Source organism: Zootoca vivipara, chromosome 3, assembly GCF_965207765.1.
Source record: "Zootoca vivipara chromosome 3, rZooViv2.hap1.1, whole genome shotgun sequence".
Classification (NCBI taxonomy): Eukaryota; Metazoa; Chordata; class Lepidosauria; order Squamata; family Lacertidae; genus Zootoca; species Zootoca vivipara.
The window spans coordinates 8,955,248-8,972,727 of NC_142586.1; the positions used below are offsets into that span (position 1 = coordinate 8,955,248).

Genomic DNA, 17,480 nt, shown 5'->3' on the forward strand with positions numbered 1-17,480 from the left:
GTAGCGGTTCCAATTTATCTTTTTGCTTTCGAACTGCTAGGTTGGCAGGAGCTGGGACCAAGCAACGGGAGCTCACCCCATCACAGGGATTCGAACCGCCGACCTTCTGATCAGCAAGCCCTAGGCTCAGTGGTTTAACCACAGCGCCACCTGCGTCCTAAGCAGCCCAAATTCTCATTTAACCCCCCCCCCCAACCAGTTGAGGTGTTATGCTTTGTTGATCTGGCCTGGAATCAAATATTTATTTTAAATGTTTACGCACAATCTTTCAGGCCTCCATGGTGGATGACAATAAGCAAAAATTAATATATAGGATTATATAGGGTTATGTTGTTGTTGTCATTGTTGTTTAGTCGTTTAGTCGTGTCCAACTCTTCGTGACCCCATGGACCAGAGCAAAGCCAGGCACTCCTGTCTTGCACTGCCTCCCGCAATTTGGTCAAACTCATGTTGGTAGCTTCGAGAACACTGTCCAACCATCTCATCCTCTGTCGTCCCCTTCTCCTTGTGCCCTCAATCTTTCCCAACATCAGGGTCTTTTCCAGGGAGTCTTCTCTTCTCATGAGGTGGCCAAAGTACTGGAGCCTCAGCTTCACGATCTGTCCTTCCAGTGAGATACAATCACAATTTACTCAAGAAATGTTGGAGGGTATGATTACTGAAAGTATACCCACTGAAATTAACGGACCTAAGTTAGCCCTTTCCATTCATTTCAATTGGTCTACTCTGAGACATGACTAATGTTGGATACAACACACACACCCTCCAACATTTCTCCAATGAAAATAAGGGTGTCGTATTTAATAATGATAATAATATTACTATTTATACGCTGACCATCTGATTGAGTTTCTCCATGGTCCCAACATGTGAAAAAACATAACAACACATTCAACATTTAAAAACCTTCCCTATAACAGGGTTGCATTCAGATGTCTCCGAAAGGTTACTTATCTCCTTGGCTCAGGGGTTGCAAAACTCCATATCCTCTTAGTGGTGGTTTTTGTGATGAAAAAAAAAATTAACGATGATATCGTCTCGTAAAGCGTTCTACAAAATGTACAGCACATCATAGTACAGACCAGGACTCACAGATCTGTCCGGCTTTAAGAAGGAGGCAGGCAGGGCTCCAGCATCCTGTCAGAGGCCTGGCACCTTCTCCCCAAATTTGGGGAGCTTCTGCCCAGCTTAGGGAGAGAGCTGCAATGACCACCCCCGTCATCTCCCCCCCCCCAATCGCCCTCACATGGTGGCACCTCTGATCCTACTGTTCCCCTATGCAAAATTTCACCGCATGCCACTGCACATTTAAAGCAGTTTGCCCCACAAAGAAATTCTGGGAACTGTGGTTTACCCCTCTCAGAGCTACGATTCCACTCACCCCACAGCTAACAAACTCCAACAGCTAGCACTCAACTTCTCTAACTCATAAGCTTGTTTTGGCAACAGAGCTTCCCCTACCTTTTCCTCCGCAGTGCCTCTGTGTGGCAGCAAAAGTTAGCATAACGGGACAAGGACGGCAGACTCCGGATCTTCACTCTGTGAGGATCAGAGCATGGCAAGAGGCAAACAGAAGCAGCACCAGCCAAGACATAGCTCAGTTGTCATGCCCAGAGGGTTTCACCCATAATGTTTTCATGGGGTGCTTCTAGGCAACCTGTTTGGTAAAGGTAAAAGGTAAAGGACCCCTGGACGGTTAAGTCCAGGTCAAAGGCGCCTATGGGGTTGCGGCGCTCACCTCGCTTTCAGGCCGAGGCAGCCGGCGTTTGTCCACAGACAGCTTTCTGGGTCATGTGGCTAGCAGGATTAAACCGCTTCTGGTGCAATGGGATGCTGTGACAGAAACCAGAGCGCACGGAAATGCCGTTTACCTTCCCGTCGCAGAGGTACCTATTAATCTACAGTGGTACCTTGGGTTACAAACGCTTCAGGTTATAAACTCGGCCAACCGAGAAATAGTATCTCAGGTTAAGAACTTTGCTTCAAGATGAGAACAGAAATCGTGTTCCAGTGGCACAGTGGCAGGAGTCCGCATTAGCTAAAGTGGTGCTTCAGGTTAAGAACAGTTTCAGGTTAAGAACGGACCTCTGGAACGAATTAAGTTCTTAACCAGAGGTACCAATGTACTTGTACTGGCATACTTCTGAACTGCTAGGTTGGCAGGAGCTGGGACCGAGCAATAGGAGCTCACTCCATCGAGCAGATTCTAACTGCCAACCTTCTGATCAGCAAGTCCAAGAGGCTCAGTGGTTTAGACCACAGTGCCACCCACGTCCCATTAGACAACCTGTTTATTTCACATTCATCATGATTTGTTTGGAGAGAGACGAGATGATGATGAATTAAATTTATATGCCACCCTTCATCCAAAGAAGGGGTTATGGGTGCCAGGAGAGGGGTAGCACCTCTAATGGGAGACACATCATGCTCCTTCTGGGGCAGTTGGTTCACCATATTAATGGGGCCAAGAAGGGGGTCTTGTCGTCTGGGCAGCCCAGGACCTCCGTACACGCTGCCTAGGCTTGCGCCCCAGAGAGGTCATTTCAGTGCTGCTAATGAAGCAAAAACAATGTGGGAGGCAGCAATGGCAAGTTACCGGTCTCTGCAGCCACAGCAGGTGCTGCGATTCTCCCGCAGTTTGACTGCAACCCCTGGAGGTGCACTCCATTGTTTCTTGAGACAGACGGACGCCAACAACATCATCATCCGCAGATCACAGGGCAGTTTCACAACATCTAAATACAAAATGAGAGCACAGAATGCAGAATAAAAACAAGAAGCAAACCAAAAGCAAACCAATAACCCACCACTCCCATAAACACATTTAAAAGGACATGTGAGTGGGCTATTTAATGAGCACTCATTCTGATATGTTTGTGGGAAGGTGAATTGATATCACATCAAAGCAAGCATTATCCCACACTTTCCAGTTCATTTTCCTGGGTTTGCTGTGCAAGACTTCCTGATCAGCTATACCTGCACTACCTGAATTTTCCGGTATATGAACGAATCACACCTGAAAATAGCAGGTATGGAAGCCACCATAGCATGCTTGATAAGAGCTTAGAGCAGAAATTACTAAGATCTGCAGCAGGCTCGTCCTCCATATTGCCTGGATTCAAGTTTTTTTTTTGTTTAGAATAGAATAGAATAGAATATATACTTTATTGTCACGTATACCGTACAACGAAATTGAATGCCATCCCATAAAACAAAACAAAAATACAATTACAGCCACTCACACACATACATACACACCCATCACAACTCCCCAGGATCATATTATTTAGTTGCAGCATTTAAGATGGTTATAGCTCTTGGACAGAAACTGTTCTTTAATCTATTCGTTCTTGATTTAATTGTTCTGTATCTCTTTGGGCAAGAGATACAGAACAATTAAATCAAGAACGAATAGATTAAAGAACAGTTTCTATCCAAGAGCTATAACCAATGGTCCAACAAGACTATATCCAGGATGAGATGGATCCTGTAAAATATTATTTGCTTTTTTTAAGGCAACAGGAATTGTATAGTTCTTCCAGAGATGGGAGAGGATGACCGATAATCTTTCGGGCTGTGGTTATGACCTTCTGGAGCGCTTTCCTATCCATGACTGTGCAGCTGGAAAACCAAGCACAGAAAGCACAGATACAGTATGTAAGAATGCTCTCTATGGAGCCTCGGTAGAAGGACACCAGCAGTCTCTCATTCAGCTTGTTCTTTTTTAAAAGTCCGAGGAAATATATTCTCTGCTGGGCCTTCTTCGCCAGAGCAGTGGTATTTGTGTTCCAGGACATACTCTGTTTGATGGTAACACCCAAGAACTTAATTACAGCCACCCTCTCCACCCGGTCCCCGGCAATATACAGGGGCTGAATGTCCGCCTTTTCCTTCCTGTAGTCCACCACCAGTTCCTTGGTCTTGGCAGTATTAAGGACCAGATTATTATCTCCACACCAACCATAGAGCCGTTCCACCTCGTCCCGATAGACGGACTCATCCCCCCCCCCCAGAAATGAGCCCCACCACAGTGGTGTCATCAGCAAACTTGATGATCTTGTTGCTGGAGTGGATAGCTGTACAATCATACGTATAGAGGGTAAAAAGCAGGGGACTCAACACACAACCCTGTGGGAAGCCAGTGTTAAGGCTAAGGGCTGTGGACATATATGACCCTACTCTAACCCTCTGGGAGCGATCTGACCAAAAATCCAAAACCAAGAGACAAATGGAGTTAGAAAGTCCAAGTGCCTCTAGTTTGGACATCAGTCTATGGGGGAGGATAGTGTTAAAAGCAGAGCTAAAACCCACGAACAGCAGCCTCGCATAGCTCCCCGGCTGCTCCAGATGAGACAGAGCGGCATGGACCCTGGTAGTGATAGCATCCTCTGTGGATCTATTCGCCCTGTATGCAAACTGGTAGTTGTCAAATGTCGATGGAAGACAGGAAATGATGTAACTCCGTACCAGTTTCTGAAAACACTTCAAAATAATCAGAGCAAGTGCAACTGGTCTGTAGTCATTCAGACTACTCATTGTGGATTCTTTTTGGCAGAGGAACAATAGTTGAAGTTAATGACTTTAACTTAACAAACTTTAAAAATAGTTAAAGTTTAATGACTTTAAGCAAACTGGTACCTGACTTATACAAGTTGTATCAGCAATTTGATTATGAGACCTTTTGGAATGGTAGTCTGAAGGTCTTATGATGATGTGTTTAAAGTAGAATCTTGGGTTTAAAAAAAATGCCGTAAATCAGCAGAATGTATTCATTTTCATTTTTTCCTGCATGTGTGTTTGTGTGTATTCCTTGTATGCATTCCAGAAAGGAAGGAAGGAAGGAAGGAAGGAAGGAAGGAAGGAAGGAAGGAAGGAAGGAAGGAAGGAAGGAAATATTTTTTGATAGCACAGAATAATATAAATATGCTACTGCATTACAAAAAACCATAAAAAATTATAAAGAGATTTGATAGAGATAATATTCCATTGTATACTAACTAAATGTGACCTTTGGATGAAGTGTGGTACCGGTATATAAATACATAAATAAGAATAAGAATAAGAATAAGAATAAGAATAAGAATAAGAATACTAATACTACTACTACTACTACTACTACTAATAATAATAAATATCATATAACTAGTGCAGAGATTTTATAAAATACTATCATAAAAGACATAAGAATAAATATATTGCACCTGTACGTACCGGTATATAAGTATTAATCTCTACCTCCCACCTTTCCTTATGTTTATTAAAGGGTTTTCCCCCTTTAGCAATATCAACAACACTAATCACATATCAAAGCAATTATATGTGATCCATATAAGACACTCCTTCTTATGAGTATGGATTAATATCTTGCATTTTGAAATTTCAGTAAATCATAAACAGACTCCATTTTTCTACAGAATGTGGAGTCTAGTTATGTAGTTCAGTTGTTTTTATCTTTCCTCCTCCCTCCTCCCCCAAAGGCTATTGCTCTTATAGTTTGCACTTCCATTCTTGATATTTTTTTTAATAACTGGATTTGGGGGACAATCTGTGGGGGGGGAGGGGAACCTTCTTTAACATCTTTAGTGTATTTGCAGTCCCACCAGCTTGTAAAAACTTGATTCTCAACTAAAACAGTAGCAAATGTTATTTGAGGCCTTGCAAAGAAGTTAATTCTTAATTTCTCTGCAACTTTTATTAATAGACCCCTAGTTAAAAGAGCTGTGGTTAAAGAGATGGACTTTTGACCTGAATATGTGGCAAAACCTGAATTGTTAACTGCTGAATCTAACCATTTCCTTGCTGAAACTGGCCAAAAGCCCTGAATGCAATGACTGTACACTGGAATAAGCAACTTCACCAACCATTTAGCATTCTGCCTCTCTTAGGTCTTATGTCTAATAATTCTGCTACAGATTCCTCACCATAAGGGGAGAATTGGTGATCATGACCTTTCTGTCTCATGTAGGGATTGCAACTGGATCGGCGCTGGCACACCACGCCGATCCTCAAAAGCAGAAGGAGTAGCCCGGCATACCGGCTAATGTCAGAAAGAAAAACACGTGTAACAGGACAGGTTGGGAGGCATGGGTAGGCAGGGCAACAGGTCATGGCAGTACAAGGAAGGACATGATAGATCTGGAAAGAACTGGATAGAACGGGATGAGCCAGGTGGGTCAAGACAAGTCAGGGAAGACAATGGGATACAGGGAGGGTGTGTGTGCAGAGTGACATGTGCTAAGAGCATGGACAGAGGGCATGACAAAACTGCACGTAGGCAATGGAGACATTTTGGGGTAGCACCGGGAAGTGACGTGCACAAGAACACCACCTTGTATGGAGTCACGCGCTACCACCATTGGTTAAAAGTTGCGCTAACGGGTTAATCATTAGCTGTCATGTAGAACTGTCAATAGGGACACAGGTGGCGCTGTGGGTTAAACCACAGAGCCTAGGGCTTGCTGATCAGAAGGTCGGCAGTTCGAATCCCTGCGACGGGGTGAGCTCCCGTTGCTCGGTCTCAGCTCCTGCCCACCTAGCAGTTCAAAAGCACATCAAAGTGCAAGTAGATAAATAGGGACCGCTCCGGCGGGAAGGTAAACGGCGTTTCTGTGCGCTGCTCTGGTTCACCAGAAGCAGCTTTGTCATGCTGGCCACATGACCCAGAAGCTGTCTGCGGACAAACGCCGGCTCCCTCGGCCTATAGAGCGAGATGAGCTCCGCAACCCCAGAGTCGGACACGACTGGACCTGATGGTCAGGGGCCCCTTTACCTTTAGCTAGAACTGTCAATAAAAGGGAGCGCCCGCAAAGGCTCAAGGTCGCCTTCCCGTTGGAAACCATCCTGTCTCGTTGCGTCGTTCTTCACCAGCCGCAACAGTCTCCAGCCTCCTCCAAAGGCCACTCACAATGGCATTCACCTTACTCTTTCCTTGCTAATCACTTCTTTTTAAAAAAAAATAAAATCAAACAAATGGGTGGTGTGAGGTATACTCTTTACACAAAAAGATGGTGACCAAGCTATTTCACCAAGAACAAATTATAGCACGAGAAAAGCCCGCCAGGGTTTCTTTTCAACCACCTGAGGAATTCAGTGTAGTGCTGTGGACACAAGCCTTTCCGTGAGAGGATTTCTATGTTGTTGTTGTTTCGTCATTTAGTCGTGTCCGACTCTTCGTGACCCCATGGACCAGAGCACGCCAGGCACTCCTGTCTTCCACTGCCTCCCGCAGTTTGGTCAAACTCATGTTGGTAGCTTCGAGAACACTGTCCAGCCACCTGTCCTCTGTCATCCCCTTCTCAAACCCTCAATCTTTCCCAACATCTGCGTCTTTTCCAGGGAGTCTTCTCTTCTCATGAGGTGGCCAAAGTATTGGAGCCTCAGCTTCAGGATCTGTCCTTCCAGTGAGCACTCAGGGCTGATTTCCTTCAGAATGGATAGGTTTGATCTTCTTGCAGTCCATGGGACTCTCAAGAGTCTCCTCCAGCACCATAATTCAAAAACATCAATTCTTCGGCGATCATCCTTCTTTATGGTCCAGCTCTCACTTCCATACATCACTACTGGGAAAACCATAGCTTTAACTATACTGTACGGACCTTTGTCGGCAAGGTAATGTCTCTGCTTTTTAAGATGCTGTCTAGGTTTGTCATTGCTTTTCTCCCAAGAAGCAGGTGTCTCTTAATTTTGTGACTGCTGTCACCATCTGCAGTGATCATGGAGCTCATCCTGTACTTTTATAGAACATTGTCCTATCCCATCCAGATGATTAGAGTGGATTGCGTGGTGACATGGCCACAACGACGCCTTTTCTGCGCATCACCAGCATGGAGCAGAAGGTACCACAGGAGTGACTATGTAAACATTTCTGGTAGAAATGATCAGGCTACTCCAGTTGCCATACATATGAAACACATCAGAATTAATCTCAGGTGAAACCTTGTTGGTGGTTCTGTCTGCTTGGTGCTGCCCCAGACAGGGCCTTTTCGGTGGCGGCTCCCCATTTGTGTACCATGTCAAAGTGTACCTGTCTCTCTTATTATTGACTTTCAGGTGGAATCTGAAAACAGCCCTGATAACACAGTCCGAGAGATACCGTTCTTGGCAACCCTGAAATAAATCACTGATTGAGATAAGGTTTCTAACTGCTACCAGAATACACACACACACACACACACAGTGTGTGTGTGTGTGTATGTGTGTGTGTGTAATGTGTTTGCCACTTTTAGGCAGAAGATGCAGCATGGAATCCTCTTCTACAAAAATGAGATTTGGTTATACACTTATGTGAAATTTGGCTGTCAACTGAAATACATTTCCTTATTTACCCAGACTGCCTTCTCTGAACTAGGCCTTATAGCACGACAAGCCTGGGCTTGTCCAGCCTGTTTCTAGTCTCAGGTAGGACAAAGAGGTAAAACAGAGTGCAACTGTCTAGAGATGGATTAGAAAGAGCTTACAATATCTGCAGCAGAAGTATATTTATGGTCTGTGTTGTCCTTTTAAACCATTTGTACATTAAAATTGGTGTTGTTGTTTCTTCTTTGTCATTGTTTGTGTTAAATAAAAAAAATCCTTCAGTAGCACCTTAAGGACCAACTAAGTTTTTATTTTGGTATGAGCTTTCGTGTGCATGCACACTTCTTCAGATACACTTGAACCAGAAGAGTCAGACCCTTATGTATATACAGAGGGTGGGGTGGGGGGAATGGGTGATGGGCTGATGGGAGTGGTTAAGGTTCAAGTGTATCTGAAGAAGTGTGCATGCACACGAAAGCTCATACCAAAATAAAAACTTAGTTGGTCTTTAAGGTGCTACTGAAAGATTTTTTTTATTTTGCTTCGACTCAGACCAACACGGCTACCTACCTGTAACTAGTACTATTGTTCATGTTGTAATAGTAGTAGGGACTCTAAAAAAACATGATGGCTTCCTTGTGGTTATTCAATATGCACCTGTCACCTGTTGTCCAGCCATTTGGCAGTGACCTAATAAATAATAATAATAATACCCCGCCCATCTGGCTGGGTTTCCCCAATCACTCAGGGCGGCTTACAACACATAAAAAATGGAAAAAACATTAGACCAGTGGTTCCCAACAGGTGGTCCAGGGACCCCCAGGGTTCCGCGAGCTATGCCAGAGGGGTCCTCAAGATGCTATTAGATGCCAAGCCTCTGGCCCGCCGGAACCGGCGGAACTGCCGCCGCCGGTGTGCGGGCGCCAAGCGAGCCCGGTGGATCAACCGGGGAGCCACTGAAGGCCCCCCAGCGACCCCACCGGACCGAGGCTGAGTGCGCCCGGCCGGAGACTCGGCGGAACCCCTGGGCCTAGAGGCCCGAAACCGCCTTCCAGGCCGTGGACCCCGCGGCGACCGAGTGGAGCTTCGTGGCCCGAGACCTCCCACCACGCAACGATCCTGGGGGGCCTGCCTCACGACTGCAGTCGCCATCACCCCTAGCTGCCCAAGAGGGGGAAGGAGCCCCCCCAAGCGAAGGCCCCCGATCCCGCAGCTCCTGCGCGCCACACGGGGAGCCTCGTGGGGACCCGAAGAACAAAGGCCGCACCGAACCTGCTGGCGCTGGCGCTGCTACCGCCGCATATACAGCCACCCCCAGAGGAGGAGAAAAGAAGAGGGGACGACAGGGAAGAGAGGGCCCCACCACCACCCTCAACCCAGGTGAAAGGGTAGAAGCCTCCCCCCCCTCCAGAGGGAAACCCCCCGACCCCCAGACGGCCATCACACCGCCGCCACCACAGCCACCACCACACCAACGCCCCCCCCCACGAAGGATAAAGAAAAGAGGAAAACAACTGAAAAATAAATAAAACCACTTTTTAATTTTAGGATTAGGAATTAATGGGGGTCCTTGTCACAATAGCGGCTCGATGAGGGGTCCTCGAGAAAATTTTGTTGGGAACCCCTGCATTAGACATTAAAATTTCCCAATACAGGGTTGCCTTCAGAAGTCTTCTAAAAGTCAGATACAGTAGTTGTTTTATTTCCTTGACATCTGATGGGAGGGCGTTTCACATGGCCCTCTCACAGACCTACTCAAAGTTGCATTACAATTGAGGTGCAATCATTGTTCTCTCTAGAAGATGCTCCATCCTCAGTGCGCTTCTTAGGGCCGGATGTTACATGCAAACACAGTGATGGGACCAAACATGGCATCCCTGTAGGGTTATTCCACACCAAATCACCTGGTGCCATGAAAAATGAGCGAAACAGGAGGTTTGTTTGTTTTTTCCTAAAATGAAGCAGAAATTGCATTAGCCTAAATCGCGCGAAAAACGAAATTTTCAAAAAAATTGTCCTGTGCCCAATTTTGGACCAAAGAATCTTTAAAAAATATTAATTGGATTGGAGGTTATCACATAGGTATGCACACATAATTTTTTTAAAAGAAAATCTGAGTCGTGAGAGCACGGTTGAATATTAAAATCAGGTGATTTGGCGTGGAATGACCCTGTGTTGAGGAATCCCTCTCATTTGTAATGCGAAGGAACACTGTGAATACTTCCGAGTCCTAGATAACCACAGTCTAATGGGCTGGTGGAAAATGGTGTCAAGATAATCAAAAGAATGATCTAGAACACAGAGGATTCAAACAAAGATCCAACCTTGGCTACGCTAAATTACAGGACTCTTTCTTACTGAACTGTCGTTTGGGATAAAGGTAAGAACCATATTTGTTTAGTCCTAAACATACAAAAGGGACACAGGTGGCGCTGTGGGTTAAACCTCAGAGCCTAGGGCTTGCTGATCAGAAGGTTGGCGGTTCGAATCCCTGTGACGGGGTGAGCTCCTGTTGCTTGGTCCCAGCTCCTGCCAACCTAGCAGTTTGAAAGCACGTCAAAGTGCAAGTAGATAAATAGGAACCGCTACAGCGGGAAGGTAAACGGTGCTTCCGTGCGCTGCTCTGGTTCGCCAGAAGCGGCTTAGTCATGCTGGCCACATGATCCAGAAGCTGTATGCCGGCTCCCTTGGCCTGTAAAGCGAGATGAGCGCTGCAACCCTAGAGTCGTCCGCGACTGGACCTAATGGTCAGGGGTCCATTTACCTTTACTGTACCTCTAAACATACAAAAATTTAATTGATTGCATGTATTGTGTAAACACTTTTTCTTTGAAAACCAACAGGAACTGTCCACATCGTCTAATAGCAGAAAGCACTCTTTTCTCCCCCAAATATAAGTAGCAATCTTTCATCTCACCCTTCCACATCTAAAAGCAGAAAGCACTCGTTTCTCCCCTAAATATAAGTACTGGTAACAATCCTTCACCTCACCCTTCCACTATTGCTGCTTCCCCTCCACAGAATCACAGATCCCCCGTTTCCTTTTAAAACATTCTAAATCAGATTTTGCATTTTGCACCTATTCAGCACCTCCCCTCCAACAGTCATCTTACTTCTTTCTTTTTTCCAGGAGGGCTGTTTGTGGCCCTAGATTACCTCGATTAGTTCACAATCCCATGATAAATGGCTCAAAGAACTGGGGTGGGTGGGGTTTGCCACAGTTGAGCAAAGATATTGGAGAGTGTACTGGCACTGCACATGCAAATTCAGTGTTGTTGTTTAAAAAAACAAGACAAAAACGAAACTCCTCTAGCAACAAAACAAGGAATCCTGAGTCATACTCTTAAAAGGAGGAAGAAAGCACCTTTTCACTGGGAGTATATATGATGTGGAGCACATTTGCTTAAGAAAGACTGATAAGAGACAACCCAAGCAGAAATGAATTGTGAAGGGGCAAGTAAGTGCAGATGTGCTCCTATCTCTAATGCAATGTCCTGGCTTTTAAAAACCTTCAGATTTGAAAAGAACTGCTACAGTCAAGCCGATAATATATGCCTATTTTGTTTCACAGCTCGTGGGCGATATCCAACTAAGTCCTATGGAGAGAAGACCCATTGAAATTAGTAAATGTAAGTCACTTTGGAGCAATGATTTCAATGGGTCTACTCTGAGTTATGTTGGATATCACCCGGTATGTTTATTTTCTACTCTACACCCTATTCTTTCTCTAACAATTATATCATTAACGAAACTGCCTGATCTCATTCATAACCTTGGTGTCTCAGTGCAGAGTGATGTTTCGCTGTGGAGATGTAGAAATTAAAGTAATTCACACAATGTAATACTAGGTTATAGGGGAGAGGGTGGGTGGTACAATTTGGGCAAGGGGTGGGAAGGGGTACTAGAGAAAAATATGAAAGAAAACAATGTGGGCCGGCTTGCTTTCTTGCCGCCTGCCCCCCTATTAAAACAATGTTAACTGAGATGTTTTCGTTTCTGTGGTTTCCAACAAAATATTGTTATAAAATCATATTGGGGGGGGGGTTTGCAGGACACCATTATTAATGAACAGAGAGGGGTGACAGAATTTGACAGCTGCAATACCCAGAATCCTGTTCAATGCCATCTTCCCTGTCTCCCCACCCCTCCAGCTAGGACGCGACCCTGCCTGAAGGAAGGCTTAAGGATCTGCATATGCACAACAGTTAGCATAAACTCACACATTTCCCCTCTCCACCTCCCCTCCGCCCAGAACAAAACAATGTTTCCAGAAGAAGGGGGGGGGGAAACCGCCCAAATCCAAAGTTAAACTTTTCTACTCAAGTTAATAATACAGCCTATTATATGTTCTCTTACCATGAAATCTCTATCCGCTGCCTCTGTATTAGAATTGCTGTTTTATATCTTAGAACTGTATATGTCAGGACTGCTACCTTTTAATTAGAAATCCCTGCATTAGGTATGTTTTCCAGGTATATTTTCTGTATGAACCCTGTATGATCCCAACCCACCTGAACCTTGCCCTACTACCACCCTATACCCATTCAAGGACACACGGACAATAGAGGGATTAGCTGGAACAACTTTATTCAAATAAATTGCCATCCTCAACGTAGCCCACCCTTCCATGGCCTGGAGGAAAACACTGCCGGGCGGACTTCCACCCCATGGAAATCGCCAGGAACTGCCCCACCTCTGCACCCATCTCGACTGATTGCCCTTCCTGCCAAACAACAGGGAGCACCATCAACGACAGGAGAAGAGAGATTGACATCTCTCCATCTGAAAGGAAAAGTCATCTCCGCACCCAGCTAATCCGATCTCCCACCCGTCGCCCTTGTCTCCCCCTCCCTCATAACAATATCATGTTTGGATCCTGGCTGCCCGAGTTGAATTTTTGTGCAAACTATCATGTAGCTAGTCGGTTATGCAATAACTCCATTCTATTAATGTTTATCCAGCGAAGCTGTGAAAACTGTCGTGCTGGAAATTGGGGTAGGGATGAGTTTTATCCATGTAAATGTCCTGCTCAATGGGGGCCGATGTGTGAACTTTCAATACCATAAATTTATTTCACAATCAGCAGCCAATAGCTGCGGTTACAGATTGACAGGCAATCTTTGGTATGTTGACTAAAGTCCTCACAGAGATTATAAATATGCCTGGAGTCAGACTTCCTCTTTCTTTGGTTCTGCATAGGAATGGGAAGCAGCTCCGAAGGCCCGACTCACTTCAAGGTAAATTGACTGCTTCAAATTAACATACATATTTATTGAAATTTATTGCTTGGAAATGTTTAAGTATGGCTTAAGGCCAGGGATGGGGAAAATATGTCAATTGTTGTTTCTCTCTTTATCATTTTTTTCTAGTCTTAGGTTTGATTCTCTACATTTCTACATTGGTTTGCATTTTTTAAAAAAATCCTCATGAACGTTCACCACCATTTTATTGCAATTTTCTTCCAAATACACATTTACACGCAATTCTGCCTAGTACACACATTTTTTTTGCAGCAGTTTCGCCTAAAACAATGCGGTTTTGAATGTTTCCCCCCCCCACCAATGTGCATTTTTATCCACACTTTACTCAGCACATTGCTCAGCTGGAGAACTGCACGGCAAAATTTAGAGACGTGCAAATTCCAGTTGATGGTTTAGGCTTGTGCATGGTTTAGGTTTGAAAGTGTGAATTAGGTAGATTTTCCTGTCAACCCAAACTGAATCAACTTTCTCCCCCATCTCTACATGAGGCAAAGGTGATGGAAGTAATAATAATATAATAATAATTTATTATTTATACGCCGCCCATCTGGCTGGGTTTCCCCAGCCACTCTGGGCGGCTTCCAACAGAAAATAAAACACAGTAATCTATTAAACATTAAAAGCCTCCCTGAACAGGGCTGCCTTCAGATGTCTTCTAAAAGTCTGGTAGTTGTTTTCCTCTTTGACATCTGTTGGGAGGGCATTCCACAGGGCAGGCGCCACCACCGAGAAGGCCCTCTGCCTAGTTCCCTGCAACTTGGCTTCTCGCAACGAGGGAACCGTACATTTTGTAGCTATTAGAAGAGGATAAGGAAACCGCGAGACTAGAGAACAAACATTGAAAACTATTTTTAGCACTGTGGAAGGTAAATGGGGGATCCATACAGACACAGATGTTGCATTGAGTTCACAGAACATGGGACATTCGCTTAAAATAAAGTAAATCTTTTCAAACAAGAATACCAGTCAACCCTGCTTCACACTGATTCTAAAACATATCCCTATCTCGGAAGTTTTCAGTGGCTATTATTCCATATGGTGACGGATGGCCAACTTGAGATTCAAGCCATTTCTAATGCTACTTTTTGCCAAACTTAGTTAGGTGGCAATACGTACATGACCCAACTTGCTGCTTTGTGTCATTTGAAATGTATGGAATATTCTCAGGTTGATAAAAGTGGCTTCCACAGTTTCACATTTACTGTGAAACAAGCCATGGGGCATCTGATCAAAGCATCCCCTGTCGTGCTTCCCCAGTTCAGCACTTGTTCCTCCCAGAGCTCGTAATAACAGAAAAATTAAAATATTTCCTCATGTGTAGATAAGCTGTGAATGTGCTGCTGTTCCAGCCTTTACAGACCTCCCTATTCATGATGGTAGTGACCTGAACAGATTGTGTTCTAGACATTTCTTTCTCTATAGACCATCTCTCCCCTCTAGGGACCAACTCTTATCACCATATAGTATTGCCTTCCACTTCTATTTATTTTCTTTACTCTGCAGCCTCTCAATTACACCTGGGGGCACATGGGGCAGGGATGCATGCTAAGGGGGAGCACTGGAGGAAGGGAGTGTTTACTCCTTTCCCCACATACAATGGTCCCAATAAAAATCTACCCACAACCACCTCAAAGTAGGGATTGGGGAAAAGAGAGGATGGATGGTGGCTAACAGATTAAGGTTGAATCCTGACAAGACAGAAGTACTGTTTTGGGGGGGACAGGGGTGGGCAGGTGTGGAGGACTCCCTGGTCCTGAATGGGGTAACTGTGCCCCTGAAAGACCAGGTGTGCAGCCTGGGAGTCATTTTGGACTCCATGGAGGCGCAGGTCAATTCTGTGTCCAGGGCAGCTGTCTATCAGCTCCATCTGGTACGCAGGCTGAGACCCTACCTGCCTGCAGACTGTCTCGCCAGAGTGGTGCATGCTCTAGTTATCTCCCGCTTGGACTACTGCAATGCGCTCTACGCGAGGCTACCTTTGAAGGTGACCCAGAAACTACAACTAATCCAGAATGCGGCAGCTAGACTGGTGACTGGGAGCGGCCACCGAGACCACATAACACCGGTCTTGAAAGATCTACATTGGCTCCCAGTACGTTTCCGAGCACAATTCAAAGTGTTGGTGCTGACCTTTAAAGCCCTAAATGGCCTCGGCCCAGTATACCTGAAGGAGCATCTCCACCCCCATCGTTCTGCCCAGACACTGAGGTCCAGCACCAAGGGCCTTCTGGCGGTTCCCTTGTTGCGAGAAGCCAAGTTGCAGGGAACCAGGCAGAGGGCCTTCTCGGTAGCGGCGCCCGCCCTGTGGAATGCCCTCCCATCAGATGTCAAACAGCTACCAGATTTTTAGAAGACATCTGAAGGCAGCTCTGTTTAGGGAGGCTTTTAATGTTTAATAGATTATTGTATTTTATTTTTCTGTTGGAAGCCGCCAGATGGGTGGGGTATAAATAATAAATTCTTATTCTTATTCTTATTATCATCATCTCAGAAGTTGAGGGCACCCATAAGAGGCACCCCCTTGACAATCTTTATGTATAACATTGCAAAAGCCCCCCCCCCATCACTATCCACACCCTCCAATAACCACATACCTGCAATAGTGCTTGTTTAATGGATTCAAACAGTTCATCGAACGCTGGGTTCATGTGGCTCTCATTCCATGGCTCTCCACTATTTGGGGATCCTCGATGGAACTATGAGTTCCTTTAGGAATGTTACAGCTATTATCATTTGATCAGCGCATAAGCAAAGCCTCCACCTGCTTGCAAGATCTTTCTGGCAGCCTCTCCTCACCTGGAAGTGAATGCCTGTTTCCCCTTGTCCTGCTTCAATTTCTTCCAGGTGGGAGATTTCTTGGAAGAGCAACGAAATGGCAAACCAACACAGACATCCCGTTCCCCTCCCCTCGTACTGCAAAGTCCTGTTCCCCTCTGGAATGTGGCTAATGCTGGGACATTGTGCCCACCTGCCTTGATCACACCCAGCACACTGTTCTCATAGTAGCACAGCGGCACCGGGTGCAAGCCAGAACACAAACCCGTCCTCCATTCCACTCTCTGATTCCCGCCAGATGTGATGGTCTACAACTTCCCTCACCATGGTCAGTACTAAGGTATGATGGGAGTTGTAGTCCACAGCTGGAGGGCCTTATGTTAGCTACCCCTGGTTTAGTCTCTTAACAGCCCTCTTCTTTTATTTCCAGCAAAAGGCAGATGGGAACCATGCCGGACCACCGATATACCCTGAGCAGAAGGATTTTGATATGATCTATAGAATTGAAGATGCGCCTCCTTGGCATCTCTGCATCCTGCTAGGATTTCAGGTAAAAGTGTAATCAAGCCCCACCTGTGATGTGCTTTGAAGTTTGGAGCCAAAGAAACACAGCTGTTCCAAATACTTTTATTTCCTCCTCCATTCCAAATAAGTCTCATGCTGCTTGCTTCTGAAGCCACTTTATCAGGGTCTCTAGTTGTAAGTATTAAGATTTTGTTATAGGATATAGTCTCATTAACAATAGTATTGTTGTAAAAGTACTGTACAGGGAGTAAAAGTTACTAGGGGGACACATAAGGCCCCTGCAACTTTCCATTCATTGTTTAAATAATTGGCCTTGTTGATTTACAGTGTTCATTTCTATGGAATTGTTTGCCTTGCTCTTCCCTTTTGACTCTCCCTCTCTGTACTTTATTTAAAAATGCATTTTAATCTCTTAAATCGGGGTCAGCCAACTTTTTCAGCAGGGGGCCGGTCCATTGTTCCTCAGACCTTGGGGGGCGGGGGGCAGGGCGGACTATATTTTGAAAAAAAAATGAACGAATTCCTATGCCCCACAAATAACCCAGAGATGCATTTTAAATAAAAGGACACGTTCTACTCCTTTAAATAAAAGGACACGTTCTACTCCTTTTAACACACACCCCC

The 17,480-nt window shown here is 45.1% G+C and overlaps 1 protein-coding gene across 4 annotated transcripts in view; it reads left to right on the top strand.

The window, feature by feature from the left end:
- The first annotated feature begins 11,635 nt into the window (after positions 1-11,635).
- The window catches only part of SLC23A1 (solute carrier family 23 member 1), a 31,381-nt gene continuing 25,536 nt past the window's right edge, over positions 11,636-17,480 (top strand). Inside the window, exons 1-4 of one of the 4 annotated variants that reach the window (XM_035110183.3) lie at positions 11,733-11,752; positions 13,495-13,532; positions 16,401-16,671; positions 16,762-16,881. In XM_035110183.3, coding sequence (XP_034966074.1) covers positions 16,657-16,671; positions 16,762-16,881 — 135 coding nt within the window. In that variant the 5' untranslated portion in view covers positions 11,733-11,752; positions 13,495-13,532; positions 16,401-16,656. Of the gene's footprint in view, positions 11,753-13,494; positions 13,533-16,400; positions 16,672-16,761; positions 16,882-17,480 lie in introns of those variants that run through there. The other 3 variants (XM_035110182.3, XM_088665546.1, XM_035110184.3) reach the window with 3 other exon arrangements.